We start from the raw sequence: 18,128 nt of genomic DNA on the forward strand, positions 1-18,128 counted from the left end.
TCATATCTGTCCTATGCAGATGCACATATTTTTTACCCCGAGTCCCATGCACTGAAATTTAAACTGTGGCATCCGTCCGCATACAAACTTCATGATCAGCATACAGTGAAACCTGTTTTTAGCAGCCACCTGTTCTGGATAACGGTATCCACCTGTTATGAACAATCACTTCTAGCTCCCAGAGAAATAACTCTTTGTTTTTAAGACCTTGTTCACAGTGGCCATCTATCAAATATGTCAAAAAGGACACCTAAAATATTATGTCTTCCGTGGACAACACTTCAGTGTGTACAGCAGCCACAGGCTCTAGGTTTAGCATGGTCTGTCAGGTCAATAATCAGTTACAAATGCTTTTCTTTTTCCCAGAGTTTCTGCACTTTTTAACAAGCTATTTTTCCAGGACCAACCAAATTTTATTAATTGAGGGCAAAAGAAACTAAAGCAACATAATTGGTGTTAACTTTTGTTTGTTTGTTTGTTTACTTTATAGTGGGGGAAGTTCACTCATTTCCAGTATTTCTATGACAAGACAATTAGCAACATCTCACTCCCACAAGCATTCATGTTTACGGGGCATATGCACATGACATCTGTTACAGGTATCATGTGATAAAACCCAAGTGGCCCACTCACATGTCTACAGTGGCAACCTGTCTACAAAGATCATCTCCCTCCCCTTCCTCAAGTGGCCATTATGACAACGCATCTCCCAAATCCCAATGAGTTCTCAACATACAGCTGTATATCCTTTTCCCTACCACAGTATTGTCATCACTATCAATATTGCATTGTACAATAATGTATGTCTTGTCATTTTGTAAGCAACAGTACAATAGTGCTCTAAAAGTCTAGAGTACAGCGTACAGAGAATTTCATCGCAAAATGGGCTGGGTGCCATTTTTAAACATTTCAAAGTAAGTCCATCATCAGACAGAGTGAGATAAGGCCTTTTTTTGTGATACATCACTTGTAACATAACAATTTAGGTAACATCTTGAAGTTATGATTAAAAATATCACACCATTTTCTTACCACTTTCTTTGTTTCTTAGCAGCTTCAATCTCAAATATATCCCAACTTACCAAGAATGGAGTTGGCTCGTTTTGCGATAAAACTCTTCATCTACCGATAATATATTTCATTACAAATTCAAAACATATCCTGCGTCCAATAAATACGTTCTATCATGAAGGTAAACAGTACCAAAGGTATGTAAAAATAAAGGTAATATCATGAGCACAGATCGAGTTACAACTTTTTAAACTTATTTTGCCATTAACAAAACTCAATTTGTTAAATATACAACATTGAAAGGGAGCATGCCATAAAAGTATATGGTAATCTAAGTAAATAAAAAGTCATACTAATTGCATATGAAAGAATATTAAAGGTAAGCCTCCGAGTTCTACACAAATCTGCAGCTACTCTCTATCATTTTTCCCATTACTGAAAAACAAGTTTGGCAAAAGAAACTTAATGCATCAGTCTTTTTCAGGCACATTCAAACTCGTGGCAGATATATCGGGAAAAAACTGGAAATCACAATTAGATCAAATAAGCCGATTGTGCCTAAACAACCTGAGTTGACTTTGGTTGACATACAAAGCGTACCTTATAAAAACAACAAAACAGACAAAATATGGTTCCAACATAATATGAAAACATTGTGCACACAAAACGTACCCAGCTACGTTTCTTCTTACCTCAAAAACCTGCATGTGAGACAACACTACATAAAGATTGTACTACACAATGCAACCAGCAGTATGCTTCCGAAGCTATGATGCTAGCAACAACAACAACAACAGATTTTACTCTTCTCTTCAATATGCATCTTAACCTGGAATTATAAATACAATTTTAGGTTGTGCTGCATATTGAAAATAATTGTATCATTCTTACTATTCGAGTTCTTCCTTTCTGCAGCATTTCTTTTTCTTTTTTTATCCAATGCTGAGTTGGCATCACTTTAAGAGCGTTCATCTTTCTCAGAAATGTCATTTTATGACAAGTCTTTCTTGATTGCATGGCAGGTTGCCCTAAATTCATTTGCAACATTGCCACCAATGAGTTGATAAGTACTTCTGAGCAATATACTTAACGTAAACATCTAGTTTAGCAATATTATGAATGTTCTAATGCACACAACTAAATAGCATCCTCTCAAATGTAGCCAAAAAAATAAAAGTCATGTAATGATACATTTGCATGCAACACTGTAGCACCATTAATACTGAAATGATATGTGGTTAAGTAAATGATTCCCAAATGAAAGAAGAACATCTTACAAATGGTTCTGCCATATTTCCTTGTATGTGTTTTATTGTAACTGTAGAGACCATTCATTTTCCTGTAAGTTTAAGTCAAACTTAAATCAGAGAATTAGCATGTCAAATTAGTAAGCCTGGAGTCCATATGGTCGGTGTAAAACATCATGACCTTTATATTTCACTATAAACCAAATACACCTATTCCAATGCAAAACTTAAAAAAAAAATCCCAATGAAGATATCCTTCAAATTCAAAGATGGTTACTTTGTCAAGTATGTCACATTCCAAAACCTTTTTTGATCTGCAAGTGCTTTGCAAGACAACAGCTGGTGTGGAATATTTTGTGACTTAAAGCTTTTTTGAAATCTTGGAGTGATGTCAGAATAATCTTATGAAATAATACAATTTGACGTAACCAGAGCAAGCACACAATATTATCGTTCTGGCAAAGCTCTGTTTTAAAACACTCCTGGTGACCACAACTCATCAAGCATCAAGGTTTCGTGGGGACGAAGGCTGCGATCATGGGCTGGATGGCGGCAAAGATATGGAGGTCTATTCTCCAAACGACATCCCAAGAGGATAGAATATCTCCTCCTCCTCGGGGTCCTGGAGAAGTTCCTCCAGCCGCTCGGAGAGGGCGACGGAGAGCGGGAGGGAGATGGTCTGCTGGATGAAGCGCAGGGTGAGCTGGTAGAGGAGCGAGTTGCGACTGTGGGGCTTGCAGATGTTCTGATGGTCCAGTCGCATCTCGTGGAAGTCGCCGCATCCGGGATCTGAAGTCCAGAAAGAACGGTGTGGACAGATGAAAGTGACATATACCAACATCTGTGATCTATCACTGACTACAATACCCTAACACAGTTGACAGAGTGTTTAAAGCTGAGAAAACTTCCAAATACCGTAAAAGTGGAAATTTTTGCGCATTTCGTGCAACCAGACACTAGCGCGAAAATAAAAGCGCGTGAATGTTTTTGCTTGCCATATGTTCCAACAGTTGCTGTCTTGATCACGCGGAATTAATAACATGCAAAACTCTTCTTACTCCGCCGAGCGCGAAAAATTAGTCGTGTGTAAATATCCACTTTTACAGTAAGGTGATTTGGCTGAAAAAACAAAAACAAAACATGAAGTTTCAAGATTGCTCATACTTCCAAAGTTTGATATAGTGACTAATGCCTGTTTGAATTTGGGGGATTTTCCGCCCCCAAAACCACAGACAGGTTAAGAAAGCTGGCCACAAGATAAGCAGAGTTTAAAAAAATAAATGGTTTAGAAATTTAGATAATGTCAAGCGGTCACGAGAGTAGGCATTCACATACAATTGGTTAATTCTACATGATTGAGTTACATGCTTCATTTAAAAAAAAAATGGAAAGTTTCATGTTTCAAAATATTTACAGACTTTGACATTTAAACAGAGCCTAGAAAAGCCCCTCTATCTGGCTTTTGCAGTGACATGTCACATTTCTAGCTTAGAAGAAGTTAAAAGAGTTTCTGAGTGAAATTAAAGTTAAAAGACGTGCTCCTTACTTGAAGACAGTGGAGGAACAACCAGAGTCTTGACAGAGAGGCCAATGTTAGTTGGCTCCATCTCCCCAAAGCTCAGCACCGGCAGTTTGTGGGTCTGCACCAGAGCTCGAAACCTGCCATGAAGGTTCCTCAGCACAGGGGAGTCTATAACAAGATTGAAAAGTAGAGTTTGGACTTAAAAGATGGATTTAATGGCCTGTATTCACTGAGGTGGTTAAAATCAAAACCAGATGGTTTGAATTTGGACAAGGGAATAAAATAAGTGTGAAACAATAGGTACAGCTTTCCTATGCAAGTATCAGATGTCTGTTGGTGTATGTGATCTGTCATGTGCATTGATGCAGAAGAAATTTACATAAACCAAGGACTTGATTTAAACCCTCTTCATGAATACGGGCCAATGAGTTTTTGACTTTTGGGTAGTATCAGGGAATGGCTTCAAATGGACACTAAATGTACCACTGCAAATTCAAAGATATATCTTACACTCTTTAACAAAACATTACATTCCCTCACTGGGACCAGACAGATTTACCTTTTACATACTGATATATGTTGAAGAGGGACATGAGCCACCCTTCAAAACTGACAGATTAAAGTCTTAAAAGATTTAAATCTTACCAGCGCTGAGTTCCTTGACCTCTGTGGAGGGGTAGAGGAGGAACTTGGCCTGCTGGGAGTAGGCTGCCAGGGCGGAGCCGTGGTGAGGGGTGCTGTAAAAGACCACGCCCTTGGTCTGCCCCATGACGCCAGCCATGGTCTCACTCTGGCTTGCATCAATCAGCATCTGTTTCACCAGAAGACCTTCACAACACGACAAGTCAATCAGATGAAGAGCTCGGGTCAGTAATGTAAACAGGGATTAGATAAGGGGTGATATCATACTCAGGTAATTCTAATTCTTATCAAATATTTCTTCCACTGACTACATCTATAAATATATTGACTATGTGTAGTAGTGTGGGATATAATATGTCTTGTTTCACCTGTTGCTCATACGCTTCATATAGTTGCAATGCTTTTCTTCTTTTGATGATACATAAACTCACACTTAACTAAGCTTTGAACGAGACACATATCTTCATATGCTTCTAGTCATCTTTAGTAAAACATTCTCTCTTCATTTTTTCTGACATCTCTTCATTGATTATTTTTTCTGACATTATCTCAAAATCGAAGTAATGAAATTGCACTGAAGCTGCAGTAATGAGAACATACCGTTGGTTGAGAATGATAAGGGCGTTAAGTTGTCACTAAACCCATAGTGTTCAAGACAACTTAACGCCCTTCTCATTCTCAACACACGATACTATCTAAGCAACTGCTTCCAAGAATTCACATCGTCACGTTTCAAAATGACAGTGAACATCAAAGTGAGCAATACACCACATGATTACATAAAAACGATCCCCCAGCAATTTCTACGAGCTAGTTTTGAGGTAAATATTTGGTAAGTGTCGAGTAATATGCACTAGCAATTTTCGAAGACTGATTACACCGTTATCACCGCTTGTCTACCAGCTATAAGGGGTCAAATCTCACCTCCCATGGAGTGTGTGACCCAGATGATTGGTCGTTGTCCCACCCCTGCCTGGTGTAGCTTCCTTAACATCTCTCCACTTCGCTGGACCAGCGAGTGCCTAAGGAGAGGAGGACGGAGTTATCAAACTATAATAGCAGTTATGAAGTGGTTTCTTTAGTGAACATCAGTCCAAACTTTGCACAAGTCAATCTTCTATTAACTCTTTATGTGCCACATTCGCATGCCTAACTCAGGCAACGGCATGCCAAATTTGCATATTCTGCTCAAATGCACAAACCCATCCAATGCGATTGATAAATCACAAATGTCACAGTACAATGAAAGCGTTTCTTGCGATTCCATTCCTGTCACATACAATTTACATCAAAGCAAAACTTGGCATTTTCTCTACAACTTTGCTCATTAATAATAAGTCCAGAATAACAAAAATCTATAAAAGTTACATAGATTTGAAATGCACAATGTCCTACCAAAGCATGACTACATTGCTATCTAAGAACAATGTGGCACACAGGGAGTTTACACCATGGCACATACAGAGTAAAATAGGTAACATTAGTGACAACGTACACTTAGTGATATCATGCACAACATCACTTCACAGTATCCACAGAAATAGATCAATGAAGACCCATGTGCATATTCTGGTAGTAAGATGAGATATAAATGCTACTTTGTCCTAGTATGTTACTATCTTAGTTGTTAAATACACCACCAAGGAGGGTCAGTTCATCCAACTATTTAAAACAGGATTAAGACCAGTGGTATGTCCTCTATTGTTAGATGATAAATCATCTAAATACAATGTATCATTTACTGCAGGCTATTATGTGTGACTGTGCACCACAAAACAAACAAAAAGTCACACCCCTTGATTTTAAGTGAGGACTCAAAAAAGGTGAAATGGTTCAACCAAGTCAATCTTGAGTTTTTCATATTTTCTGAAAGAGCTATCCTTCTTCTACATTATTCTTCAGTTTGATATCATAACATGAATGGGAAAGTGTGTTTTTAGCAGTTTTTCTACAACCCTTTTTTTTTGGAAGAGTAGAATGATCAGGTTTGTCCTAGAGGCCGCTTTTCATGTCTCCAAATCCTTTGCACACTCTTCATTTACAAGTCTAATAACTTTTGAAAGGATGACGCTATTGCTTTGAAAGTTCGCATTAATCATGGGCAGAATGTGCTAATAAAACATGTTCAATTTCAGCTTAATCTGATAATTCCTTCATTGTTGTTGCTCCCGTGGTTTACATCCTGTGTTTTGTCCCTTTCATGGCACAGCTGGCACGGCTTGGTAAAGATTAAGCGTTTGAATAGACCGTGTACTTCAGAGCCTCTTTTCTCAGTTCACACTTTTCCTGAGTGTTTGCTTTCTTTCCAATATTTAGGTAGATTAGGGGAGTCCATTTGAATTGAGTTATACATCATTTTAAAGCTTAGAGTCTGCTCTTTCAGAATCTGCCCTTAACTGAAAATCCATGTCTGGTGACTTTTGTTGATTTTGTGGTGCAGGGTCACATATATTCAGGATTTAAATCACTCACTTTTCCCCTTCGAATGGACACTTTGAGGCCCAGTCAGTGATCTGCGTGTCGTAAGAAACAGTCACAATTCTCATGTGAGGACAGTCCTTAGCCAGCCAAGACTGAAACACAAAAAAGAAAACAAATGTGAATCTACATGCAATATGTCCATCTTAAAGTGATAACTCTGATCTATCTCTCTATATATTCTCTTTCTCCATCTTTCTTCCTGTCTGTCCATCTGTCTTTCTGTTCAGTTATCAATCTACTTACCTGTTAACCTGTCTATCCATTTTTTTAAAATCCATCTACATAATATTTACATATCTATCCACCTATGTGTTCAGCTTTCTATCTACATAATATAATCAATCTACTTGACTACAAATTTATTCTATTACTCTCTCAGTGTAGCTACTGTATACGCCATATATTAATAGCGAGTCAAATTTTTTCCGCATATAAGGACTTCACAACAATTTCGCAAGTGGTTAAATTTGCAATTGTGAAGCACAGTAATGAATGGAGCTAAATGTATGCATGCATATTGCATTCGTATCGGGATCAGAGATAATATTTTTGCGTGTTGTTAATTTCGTGAATAGCACCTGACTTGCAAAATTATTGAAAATAAATCTCACGAAATATATGGCATAAACAGTATCTCAATTTCTTCATCACCCCAACCTTCATTCCACTTAGACTTGTGATGAAACATCCATGAATTCCTAAATCAGTTTTAGAGCCAGGTTACCTTGGGCCAGCACCAGACAAATTTCTTGTTCTCTGGGTTTTCCTGTCCATCCACCTTCTCCTCTGTGGGAGCTGGCTGCAGTCGCCCTGGCAACGGACCTTCAGCGGTTGGTTTCCCCTGCCGCCATGTGTAGAAAGCTCCACCATTCAGGCCGTGGACAAAGACCACATCAGCCAGGATGGGCTCCCTGAATGAGAATAAACACAAAAAAAGAACCTGCTTTATCAGAGGAAGTCTATATTTCTTGAAAGATGTCAAGGGAAGGATGGTAGAGCAAAATACAGACAGGGAGAAGCTAATGATACAGCATATCAGCAAAGATATAGACAAGGAGCATAGGACAGACACTAGATTTGAGAGTGGCCAGACGACAGCGCACAAAAGAGAGAGTCTACACCTTTTCTTAAAAGATCACACTTTCACTGCTGAGCCTTTTTAAAGCCTTGAGTGAGTTATATGATGTTACATACCTCATGAATGTTGTGATAGGACAACAAATGTTTCCCCTTACAAACTACTGAAAAATTGAGATTCCATCTACAAACTAATGAGTAGTAAAGAAATAGGAAGGAATAAGGCAGTTTTGTTTTAAAAAAAGGTCTTCACAGTGATATTCGTACCAACAGAATGAAGATGATAATGAAGCACCATACTTATGATCTGTTTTACAAAGCTGCTAAGGAAGCAATGAGTACTTATAGGGACAAGCAACCATGGGACTGGTGGAAAGACTACGGTAGGCAATGAGGGATAAGGTGCTTTGCTTTGGGGGACATTACCACCGCAGCAAGGGGACTTGAACCATGGACTGCAGATTGACAGTCCCATGTCTTATCTGATGATCCCAAACAGCTCCTTTGTGATAAGCTATGCATATACATGATGCTATGAAGTGAGTCATGAAAAAGCCATTTTGACAGTAGTTCTCACCTCGATCTTCCATGAGGGTGCAGAACGTAGACCCCATTGTCAAAGACCTCTGAGGACCAGTCCTTATCCAGGTTGGCCAGGGCACGGCTGGCTTGAGAGGCTAGCGCCAGGTGCTTGGACTTCATCCAGCCAGCTAGGATGGTCACCCAACCTGAGATGTCCAGACATGGTAAGCTGCTATCATTCTCTTCACCAGGTTTCAACAGAGAATTTAAATGGCTGCTCTAAATTTTTGATAGACATCCAAGCATTTGCCTAGTTAAACATTTCTTACACGTATGATATGTATTTAGTGATACAATGAGAAAAAATAAAATTTTCTCCTCCAGTTTTGCATCACTCTCGTGATATTGCACAAGCTCCCTTCTCTTTCCAGTGAGAATATCTTGTCTATAACCAATATCAAGAGTTACACTCTTGCTCACTTGTTGCCGACTCCTTGCAATACAAACTGCTCTTTTGAACCCTATCTATTTCCATTTCATGAGTCTTTTCAGAAGCAACTTGAATATTTTCAGTAGTGCCTGGTTTCAGCGGTACCTGAATATGTTCATTTTTAAGCACTGAACAAAACAGTCTTGCAAAGAGAGACTCATATTAGTGATGACAGTTACTGCATATAAAAATGCTGTTGTTGACAAATAAATGATGACGAGTAATTACGATATTTGTAAATTGAAATAGAAAAGAAGACTCAGATCTGAATAAATCATGTAGGGGTTATTACTTATTAAGAAAACTATAAATACATGACACTTTCAGGTAGTCGTGACTGAAAGTTTGTTTGTTGCTTCTTTTTTTTTTGGGGGGGGGGGGGTGAAGCATGCAAGCAATCAGGCCGAGTTCAATCTCAATCATGTCAGAACGTACCTGCTTGGACAATTTTAGCATGAAGGGATTCGTGGACGGCAAGATTGGCAACGATTTGTGCAACATAAGAGAGGATCTTTGGGCTTGTCTCCCTCGCCTGGCAGACTCGCATCAACAGCTGGAGCCCTCCCAGCTTGATTATCTCCTCGCAGTGACTGGCGACCTGGTATAGGTGTGAGAGTGCAAAATATTTAGCGCACGGCTGGTAGAAATGGGAAATTAATATTTGTCATGTCAAAGTTTAGAGGAAAGCCACAATCCAAATATACACACAAGTGTGTAAATGTGGACTGAGTGAAAGCAGCAATATTAGTAGAACACATCAATGAAAGTTTGAGGAAAATCGGACAATCTATTTAAAAATTGTGTTTTAAAAGTTTTGGTTGACATTATCACAGATAAGACGACTACACTACAGCTCATGACATCTTAGTGGACGACAATATATAGAAAATATAAAGACAAACATATTGTCACATTTCAAGCACAGTGAAGGATCACTTCACTTACTCAGATTCAGAAAGTAGGGAGTATAATATTACCCCTTATATATATGTCAGTAACAAGTCGATGGAATGTGTACTTTCCATGAAAAATGAAATTTTGTGGAATTCTCCTTTAAATATTTCCTCAATATTGCTATCTACGATGATGTCAAGAACTGTAGTAGTTTTCTGATCTGAGATGACAGCACCAAAACTTTAAAAATTCACAACTTTTAAGTGGATTGTCTGATTTTCCTTACACTTTCACTGATGTGTTCTACTAGTACTGTTGCTCTCACTCAATGTACATTTATATTTGGGTTGTGGTTCCCTTTAAAGAAAGTACTAGAGAGAGGAAGATGACAGAGTGGAGTATGTGAAAGAAAGAAAGAAAGAAAGATGAGAGGGTTAAAACTTAAGTGCAAAATCAAGAGAGAGAAGGAGGAGATATGAAAATAGACAATAGACAAATGTGGTAAAGATGAAAAAGAAGAAATTAGGAAGAGTAACATGAGAATGAGTAAAAGTATGATAACGGTATATAGGTGGATAAACAACTTAAGCTCAGCAATATTTCCCACATTTTGTGAGAGAATAAGAATATGTAATACCGTGCTGACAGCTTCATACAGAGAATGCACTTAAACAGAGCTGCAAAGCACCTATCACGTGATACAGACTAAACATTTCAAAGATTACACACACTGGAGAAGGATCAAGAAATGTCAGATATGTTGACGGAACTGCAGTAATATCATCAGGATACAGAACAAGGGCTCAAGACAAATATTAACAAAGAAAAATAAAAGGTAGTAACTACTACTTCCTTACAAATATATTTCCTATTCATGGGACTACAAGGCATACTCAAATTATCTCAGTTATAAAACTATCAGTTATATAGCTGACATGAATTGACAAAAAGACAAAACCACTTTTAACACCATCTTGCCAGTTTGCCCAAACAAGGTGACTTACCTCAGAATGACTAACAAGGGCCAAGAGATAGACCTGGTCTAGGGCTTCCTCTGGAACTTTGCTCAGGGATGCCACGAACGAGAGAGCATTGCCTCCGAAAACTATGGAGCCAGTCTGTAGCACAAAACAAGGTTAGTTTGTATTCAGGGATGGATCAAGCTATGTTGAAAAAAAAAGAGAGACTCAAGGACACGGTGGCAGGGTCATTTACATGCATTTTAACTTGACTATTGTCAAGGAAAAATTGACTATTGTCATTTTCCGAATTTACACCAATAGCTAGACTACTTCTCTTCTACTATCAACTTTCACATTATTTTTCAAATAACCATTATTGAACACATAACTTGTAATGTAACTGTAAAACTAAATATTGAACAGGTATGTGGCTTTCCTTTTGTAAATATAACAACTGCAACCATATTTGAGGATTACTGGAAGCTCTGATCTCAATACCATATTTGCGGAGTAGATACATACCTGGTCTTCTGCCAAGGCCTTTTTGCTCTGCTGCATGGCAGCCTGTGTGAAGTACTGTGTGCATCGATCAACATTACTCCTGGGAAGTGAGGCTAGCAGCTCAACAAACGCGACCTCTATTGCTGGCTGTGAAACATAAGCAACAAAACAAAATGAAATAAAACAAAATGAAATAAACCAAATTGAAATAAACAAACATAAGAAGGCATATCTTCTATATCTTGCAATGTAACAATATGGTGAATGATTGAGTTCATACATGAAACGGCATCAGTTTTTCATCAATTCATAAAACTCGTGAAATTTCATAAAGATTTGTGGTTTACGACACTACAGTATATTACAAAGATTGAACTGTGATCCTCTTTCTTTGTAAATTATCATCTGAATCACACTACTTCGGACACTTGAATAGCTGGCAAAATGTCAACAAATCTTGGTTAAACACACCGCCCACCAGGGCGGTGAGTTGGCTCAGTCAGTAGCGCGTTTGCCTCCGACCCAAGCGACCCAGGTTCGAACCCGAGTCTGGACTGAGCAATGATGTGTGTTATCATACCATCCCCTCTAGCAAGAGGCAAAACACTCTGTCCCTCGGATAGGACATAAAATGGAGGTCCCATGTGTGAGAGAGTCACAACTCATGCACATAAAAGATCCTGCTTCATTCATTCATCACAAAGAGCAGGGTGTTTAACCCGGTAAAGTGGTCTCACCTCACATCCAACTGGACCCATGGAAGACCAGCTTAGCATAGCTGAATATGGACTATCCAGCCATCTTCTCAGATAGAAAATGAACAAACAAACAAACAAACCTGTTTCTCATTGTCTCTGTTGCAAGGAGGAGGAGGAAGGAAATATCTTGCATCACTGTCAGGTGATCTTGCTAGACCAATCAGGGTCCTGGAATCGCAGGCCTGGGCTACAGCCCTGTAGTCTGAGTCTGAAACAAGGCATCCATGAAAATTAGGCTCTCTTCCATTAGATGTCCCCTCCTCTGAGATTTAAATTTGATCTTCATGTTCCAGTTTGGACTAAGATTGAGGATCTATGTAAGTTTGGATTCTGTGGTTGAATCAAATATAACATATCTGGAGTTCAGCAGGTATTCAGCCACATTATTAGTTTATGATTTGAAGAAAATGGTATCAGATTGTATAAACAGTCGTTTGTGATACCATTCCATGTATAGCATGTAAAACATATGTGTATGCAAGTAGGTGCCAAAATAAGATCCACATTAACTTGATGAGCTCTTTACATACTATACTGCCAGTAAAAAATCCTCTGCACATTGTTAAACTGGACAATGATGCCAGTGACTACAGATCAAATGACACTGTCTCAGGGCTGCCAACATTCACACATGAAAATCAGGAAGATTCCAAAGAGCAAGTACGGAGGTACTTGTACTTGTGTAATAATATGCCTGTGCATGCATTTTGATACGCCAAATCGAAACCCAAATCAGGGAAGTTATTGTATTCCACTGCCAGGACATGAAGAGAAGTTTCTGTTTTTCAAGAAACCTCATGCAGAATCATTGAGACTTGGCAGCTCTGTTGTCCCCTTAAGTATGGAAACCAGTTGTTTTACCATGCCACGTGGGATGCCTCTTGGCTAGACCGGCCACGCCTAGCAACCTCTCCTCCCTATTGCTTGAGAGGGCTTTCTTCAGAAGTGCCTTGGGGTCCTTCCACATATGCCCCCTCTCTCCAAAAATCAGCTTTGGCACATGGAACGGATATAGTGCTGAGGTGCAGAGAGAGGACGAGAAAAAAAGAATAAGCAAAGGTTGTCAGGGAAAAATACCAAACATGATTGCAAAAATGGCATAATAAAACGTCGGTCTAATGAAATATCTACTGCGCACAAAGAATTTGCATTTTACAATACATACTTAATCAGGTACTTAAACAACTGTGCAGGTTTTCACTGTGTTTAGCAATAAGATACACTGATTTAACCCATTGAGGACAGACTGATTTTGCTACAGTATGTACAAGTGTATTTCCCATAGACACTTGCCCGCATAAATTCGGGACTCATCGTAAATGGATTAAACATTTATTTGGCAACATTTGACTTGACATACCTTCTCTGCCATATATTTAGGATTAAAATCGCTCCATAGTGCCAGATTCTGTGTTGCACACGGATATGTATTTAATCAGTATGGAGTTGTTACAAGCTATATTTAATTCTGGAATAACTGATCATCTCCTCAGGTATCATGCATTGATGAAATGACAAATCCTGTGAGTGTTGTTGATCACCTGCTCACAAATGCAGTCAGTGGCATTTTGTGTAGGTGTTTCTGAAAGCGTTACAGTGATGGATGCAATATCAATTTCAATTCTACACAGACTGATTTTTCTGGTTAATAGTGCATGTCATTTCCTTGACTGCACTATACTAGTTAACTTCATAGCACACAAACACTGTCCCACAAACCCACACACCATAACTTGCTGACCAACTGACTGACTAACCAATAAAATAACTGACTAACTATCTGACTGACTGACTGACTGGCTCACTGACTAAACTAACAATTACCACTGTCTTGTTCCTTGTCCTGCAGAATGTATTCCAGTGCCTTGATCCTCCACTGAAATTTGCTCTTCACTTGAGTCACAAGATTATCTGAATGATTAGTTTTGGGACAAAGTGATTGTGAGTTCACAAGAGAATTAAAATACCGGTAAAGAACTTCACCAAAAAAGAACATACAAAACTCAGTGCTTGTGACATCGATGTAAATTGCTGTTTGATTTGAACACAGCTTTGGAAAGGTTAAACTATCTCATACATGTCTTAACAAAGTGCAAAGCATCCTGCAGTGAATCATTCAATGTGATACCTCTTTGTCCACCATTTCCTGAAATAAATTGTTATCGTCATAGCTTAAACGAAAATGATGTACTTGTTGTAAGTTTACTGTTTGTCATATCTCCTAATACTTTCTGAAGTATATATACACATACTCTGTGACATCTGGGATTCATATTTGTTCTGCTGCGATAAATATTTAAACAATTCTTCACCTTTGTCTGAAGCGATGTTAATGTAGATATAATCACTTCCCTTCTCCGGAAGGACAGAGTCAGGTTTGTAGTGAACTGCCTTGTCCAGAGTCTGCCATTCCAAGTACAGAAGACCTCTGTGATACAGGACAACAATAAAAATGATATTGATAAATTTAATGGTAAACAAAGAATTTAGATAAGAATTCAAACAAATGGGCATAATGGGCAGGTGGTTTTAAGCTAGGATATACAATGGGAAGTTTGAAGCTTTCAAGACACCATTTTCCTGACAAGTCCTCTGACGGAATTGATGACATCAGCTATGCTCTGGTAGTAAAAAGAATTGTATTTAATAGCAGATTTACTACACACCTTTGAACTGAACTTCATTATTATAATGACATTTTTTCTTTATTAATGTAAACTTAATGACTCAAATAACAGACACAATTTCCCCTAAACCTTCAGCATGAAGACACAAGAAAAAATGCCTGGCTGGCAAGAATGTTCCCTTTGGAGTAGCATAGTTTCACCGTTGGTGTAAAGTTTTATTCCATCAACTGAGATGATTGTATACTGTACACCTTTTGCGCACCATCCTCTTTGAAAAACTATTATCCTAGAGCTACATTTCACTCTGTCCCCCTTCATGAAATGTTTCACTTTATCTATCAATGTTCTCTCTTTACAAGTTACCTAAATTTCAGAAATGCTGTAGATTTGTGGCTGCCACTAAGTGGAAACAACAATGTGCAGCACTGAACCAATCCTTTCCTAACCTATGCCATGTACACAATGTCACTTTAACTTTTTCAATTTCATACTTGAGAACATTAACCCACAGCCACACTGCAAAATCTAAACAAAGGCAGTACGTGAAAATACACACACTAGGGTGTTAGGAAGAGATAAAAGAGTATTGTATTGAAACGATCTCACAGAGAGATTCATTATGTAGGAAAAGATATAAAGGAGGTACAGTTTGCACAACAGGGCAATAGGCTGTGACATGAGAAGTTCAAACTCACCCAGCTGTAACAGCAGTAACGGCAGCAATTTGTGCTGGGGGGAAAACAAACAATTGAACAAAAGAGCTTTACAATATACAGATGTGCAGTGCTTCAGTAGCCAAAAAAAAAAAAAAGGAAAAAGGAAAAAAAGGAAAAAATACAGAAAAATATTCCATCTATCATCTTTATTTTTCTCACTTCACTACACAACTGGGACGAGACAAGTAAAGCTCCGCGTACATTCATAAATGCCTCAAATTGCCTGATTTGACACAAAGTAGACCTTGCAAGACACCTTAAATGGTGATCTTAATCTTGAACTATTAAAATGATATCAGAATCATATTCTCTAACCCCAAAAAAATATTAGAAAGAAAGAAATATTTCTAATACAAGCCCTTTCAGTTTTGTAACTATAATTGACCTTTGACCTGGATGGTTTTTCTCAAATTTTAAGAGTAGTACATGTACATTATTACCTCCGCCAAAGAGGAGGTTATGTTTTCATCAGCTTTGGTTGGTTGGTTTGTCTGTGTACAAAATAACTCAAAAAGTTGTGAACGGATTTGAATGAAACAACAGGAAAGGTTGAGAATGACTAAAGGAACAGATGATTACAATTTTGTAGTGATCCGGGACTTTCTTATAGATTTCATGAAGGATTTTCAACATTTTGGCAGGTAGGTCAATGAACTTGGGAGTTCAAGCTACGCATTTTTGAGGTTTGCATGTACACGCACTAAAGTGCGTACTTTGCTGCGCACAGCTGGAAGCCGATGATGTAACAAAAGGCTTCTATACTGGGAAATCAAGCAATTTTCAGCATGCATATAAGTATGACCAAACATCACTGATCGCATTTGAAGTGCTTCTCTAGTATTAACTCGTTCCGTACAGGAACCTGGTGCCCTGTGTATGAAGTCTATGGGCATTCAAGAATTCAGTATAGAACGGTTTAAAACAATCTCTTAGAAGGATGAAGTACCTCCACGTCTTGCTTTGACCGATGAGAGCTTGCCTTTCCCCTTGCTGCATGTGCCCCTGTTACTGCTGCTGCAGAAGAGACGCTTAGAAAGCAGAATGATCCTCATTTCTCTCTGAAAGGAGTGATTAATAGGTGAAACTGATTTATGATTCAATTACCTGGTACTCAACTAGCCTGACCAGACCGCTGTGCAAAGCACAGCGGTCTGACATGTATTAGTGTTCAAACGTTGTAAACGACCGTCACTATTGACGGCAAAATCACATAAAATGCCATTTATTTTGTTTGATTTTAAGAGTAAGATAATTTTTACCACTCACCTACGGCATATTTTCCTGATGGTTGAGTTGAATTTGGCGTTTTGTTGGTATTCAGACCTTACTGTTGAGTAGATTGTGCGGTGGCATCTTTTCCTTCGAGAGCTTCACAAAATCAACAATCTACCACGCATGCGCAACCGGAAGTGGTTGCGTTTTACGTACGCCCGTGCTCCCGTGCGTTCTATGTGTTACGTACGTAAAGCTACAGCACTCATATCTGCGCATGCTGCGCCGGCAATGATTTGACCTTTTTATGGGTCACCCCGACTAGCTCATCACTTCCGCCCCGACTACCTAGGTTGTAGTATACAAGAGTGAATGCCAATCAAATAACATGCAGATGAGGAGTGAAGCAATACGGACGTTTACAGACCTGACTTTAGCCACGGATTTCAGTGAGTTTTAGACGTAATTAAACAAAAAAAAATCATATACGGATTATTGAATGATTATCATAGATTACGGTGATTCCTTATAGGTCTATTTTAGTTTTCCACGATTAATAAAGATATTAATGAAGGAAACATACACCCACCGCTGAAAAATAACAACGTCTGCGAAGGAATAGACGTGCAGCCGCTGTCGTGAGACAGCGGCTGCGTGTAGTTAGTACTCAACATGTCAAAGCATTGGGCCGGGCCTGTTCTAAAAAAAGGTTGCAAACTAATGTATCACTTGTGTATTACACCAAATCAAATTGCTACGAAACATTTATTTATTGATTTTATTCATTCATTTATTTATTTATTTATTTTTAGGTAAATGAGTTCAGCATGGATCAAATTCAATGGATATTCTGGTGGTAAATGGGAGTAGGCCATTAATCTCTCCATATAGTGTAATTAGATCTGGCACTGGCACTGGGCAACTCGCGCTCTCAGTAGTCGCGGCATGCTTTCACATCCTTTCACAAAAATGAACACATAGGACTAAGCTGCAAGCAGTGAGTGTGCTCCTCGGACCTGTTGAAAAACCTCGATTCTTTTTGAATGTTTGCAACTATCATTCAGAATCAATAGGACATGAATAATCGGAGGTGATATACTTACTGGTGCCAGTGCGTCATCAAAGAACAAATGTTTCCCATTTAACGTTCAAAATCATTTTTAAAGTAAGACTTTAATTGCGCGAAAATCGAATGTTTACATTTTTACTATCTCTACTTCTGACGCAGAGGGCGTATTGTTGCTCGGGTAAACAAAATTGCTGAAATCGGTCGAGAGGGTGAGAATATGTGCCTAGAATTCGGAATTCTTTTCGATATCCGTAGTCAAATAATCAGATGTTTGTGATGTCAGTTTGTGTCGATATATCCTTCATGTATAATATGTGTTAGATAACGATAAGATTGTATATAAGCCATAGAATATAAAAATATTACCCGTTGCTATGTTTGTTCAGTGCTTCGTGAA

The 18,128-nt window shown here is 38.5% G+C and overlaps 1 protein-coding gene across 1 annotated transcript; it reads right to left on the reverse strand.

Moving 5' to 3' along the window:
- Positions 1-2,826: 2,826 nt before the first annotated feature.
- Positions 2,827-16,505, reverse strand: LOC139726784 (protein SERAC1-like). Its single transcript, XM_071637775.1, has 16 exons — positions 16,397-16,505; positions 15,430-15,463; positions 14,420-14,535; positions 13,935-14,018; positions 12,969-13,124; positions 12,184-12,315; positions 11,371-11,492; positions 10,891-11,004; positions 9,428-9,590; positions 8,558-8,708; positions 7,628-7,814; positions 6,895-6,995; positions 5,347-5,444; positions 4,426-4,608; positions 3,805-3,948; positions 2,827-3,047 (listed from the first exon to the last, which is right to left on the reverse strand). The coding sequence occupies exons 1-16, from the start codon at positions 16,500-16,502 to the stop codon at positions 2,827-2,829; spliced, it is 2,112 nt and encodes a 703-aa protein (XP_071493876.1). The 5' UTR covers positions 16,503-16,505.
- Between the last annotated feature and the right edge of the window lie 1,623 nt (positions 16,506-18,128).

This window comes from Diadema antillarum, unplaced genomic scaffold (genome assembly GCF_040938485.1).
Source record: "Diadema antillarum isolate AM-2024a unplaced genomic scaffold, OU_Dant_1.0 seq00000098_RagTag, whole genome shotgun sequence".
In the NCBI taxonomy this organism is placed as follows: Eukaryota; Metazoa; Echinodermata; class Echinoidea; order Diadematoida; family Diadematidae; genus Diadema; species Diadema antillarum.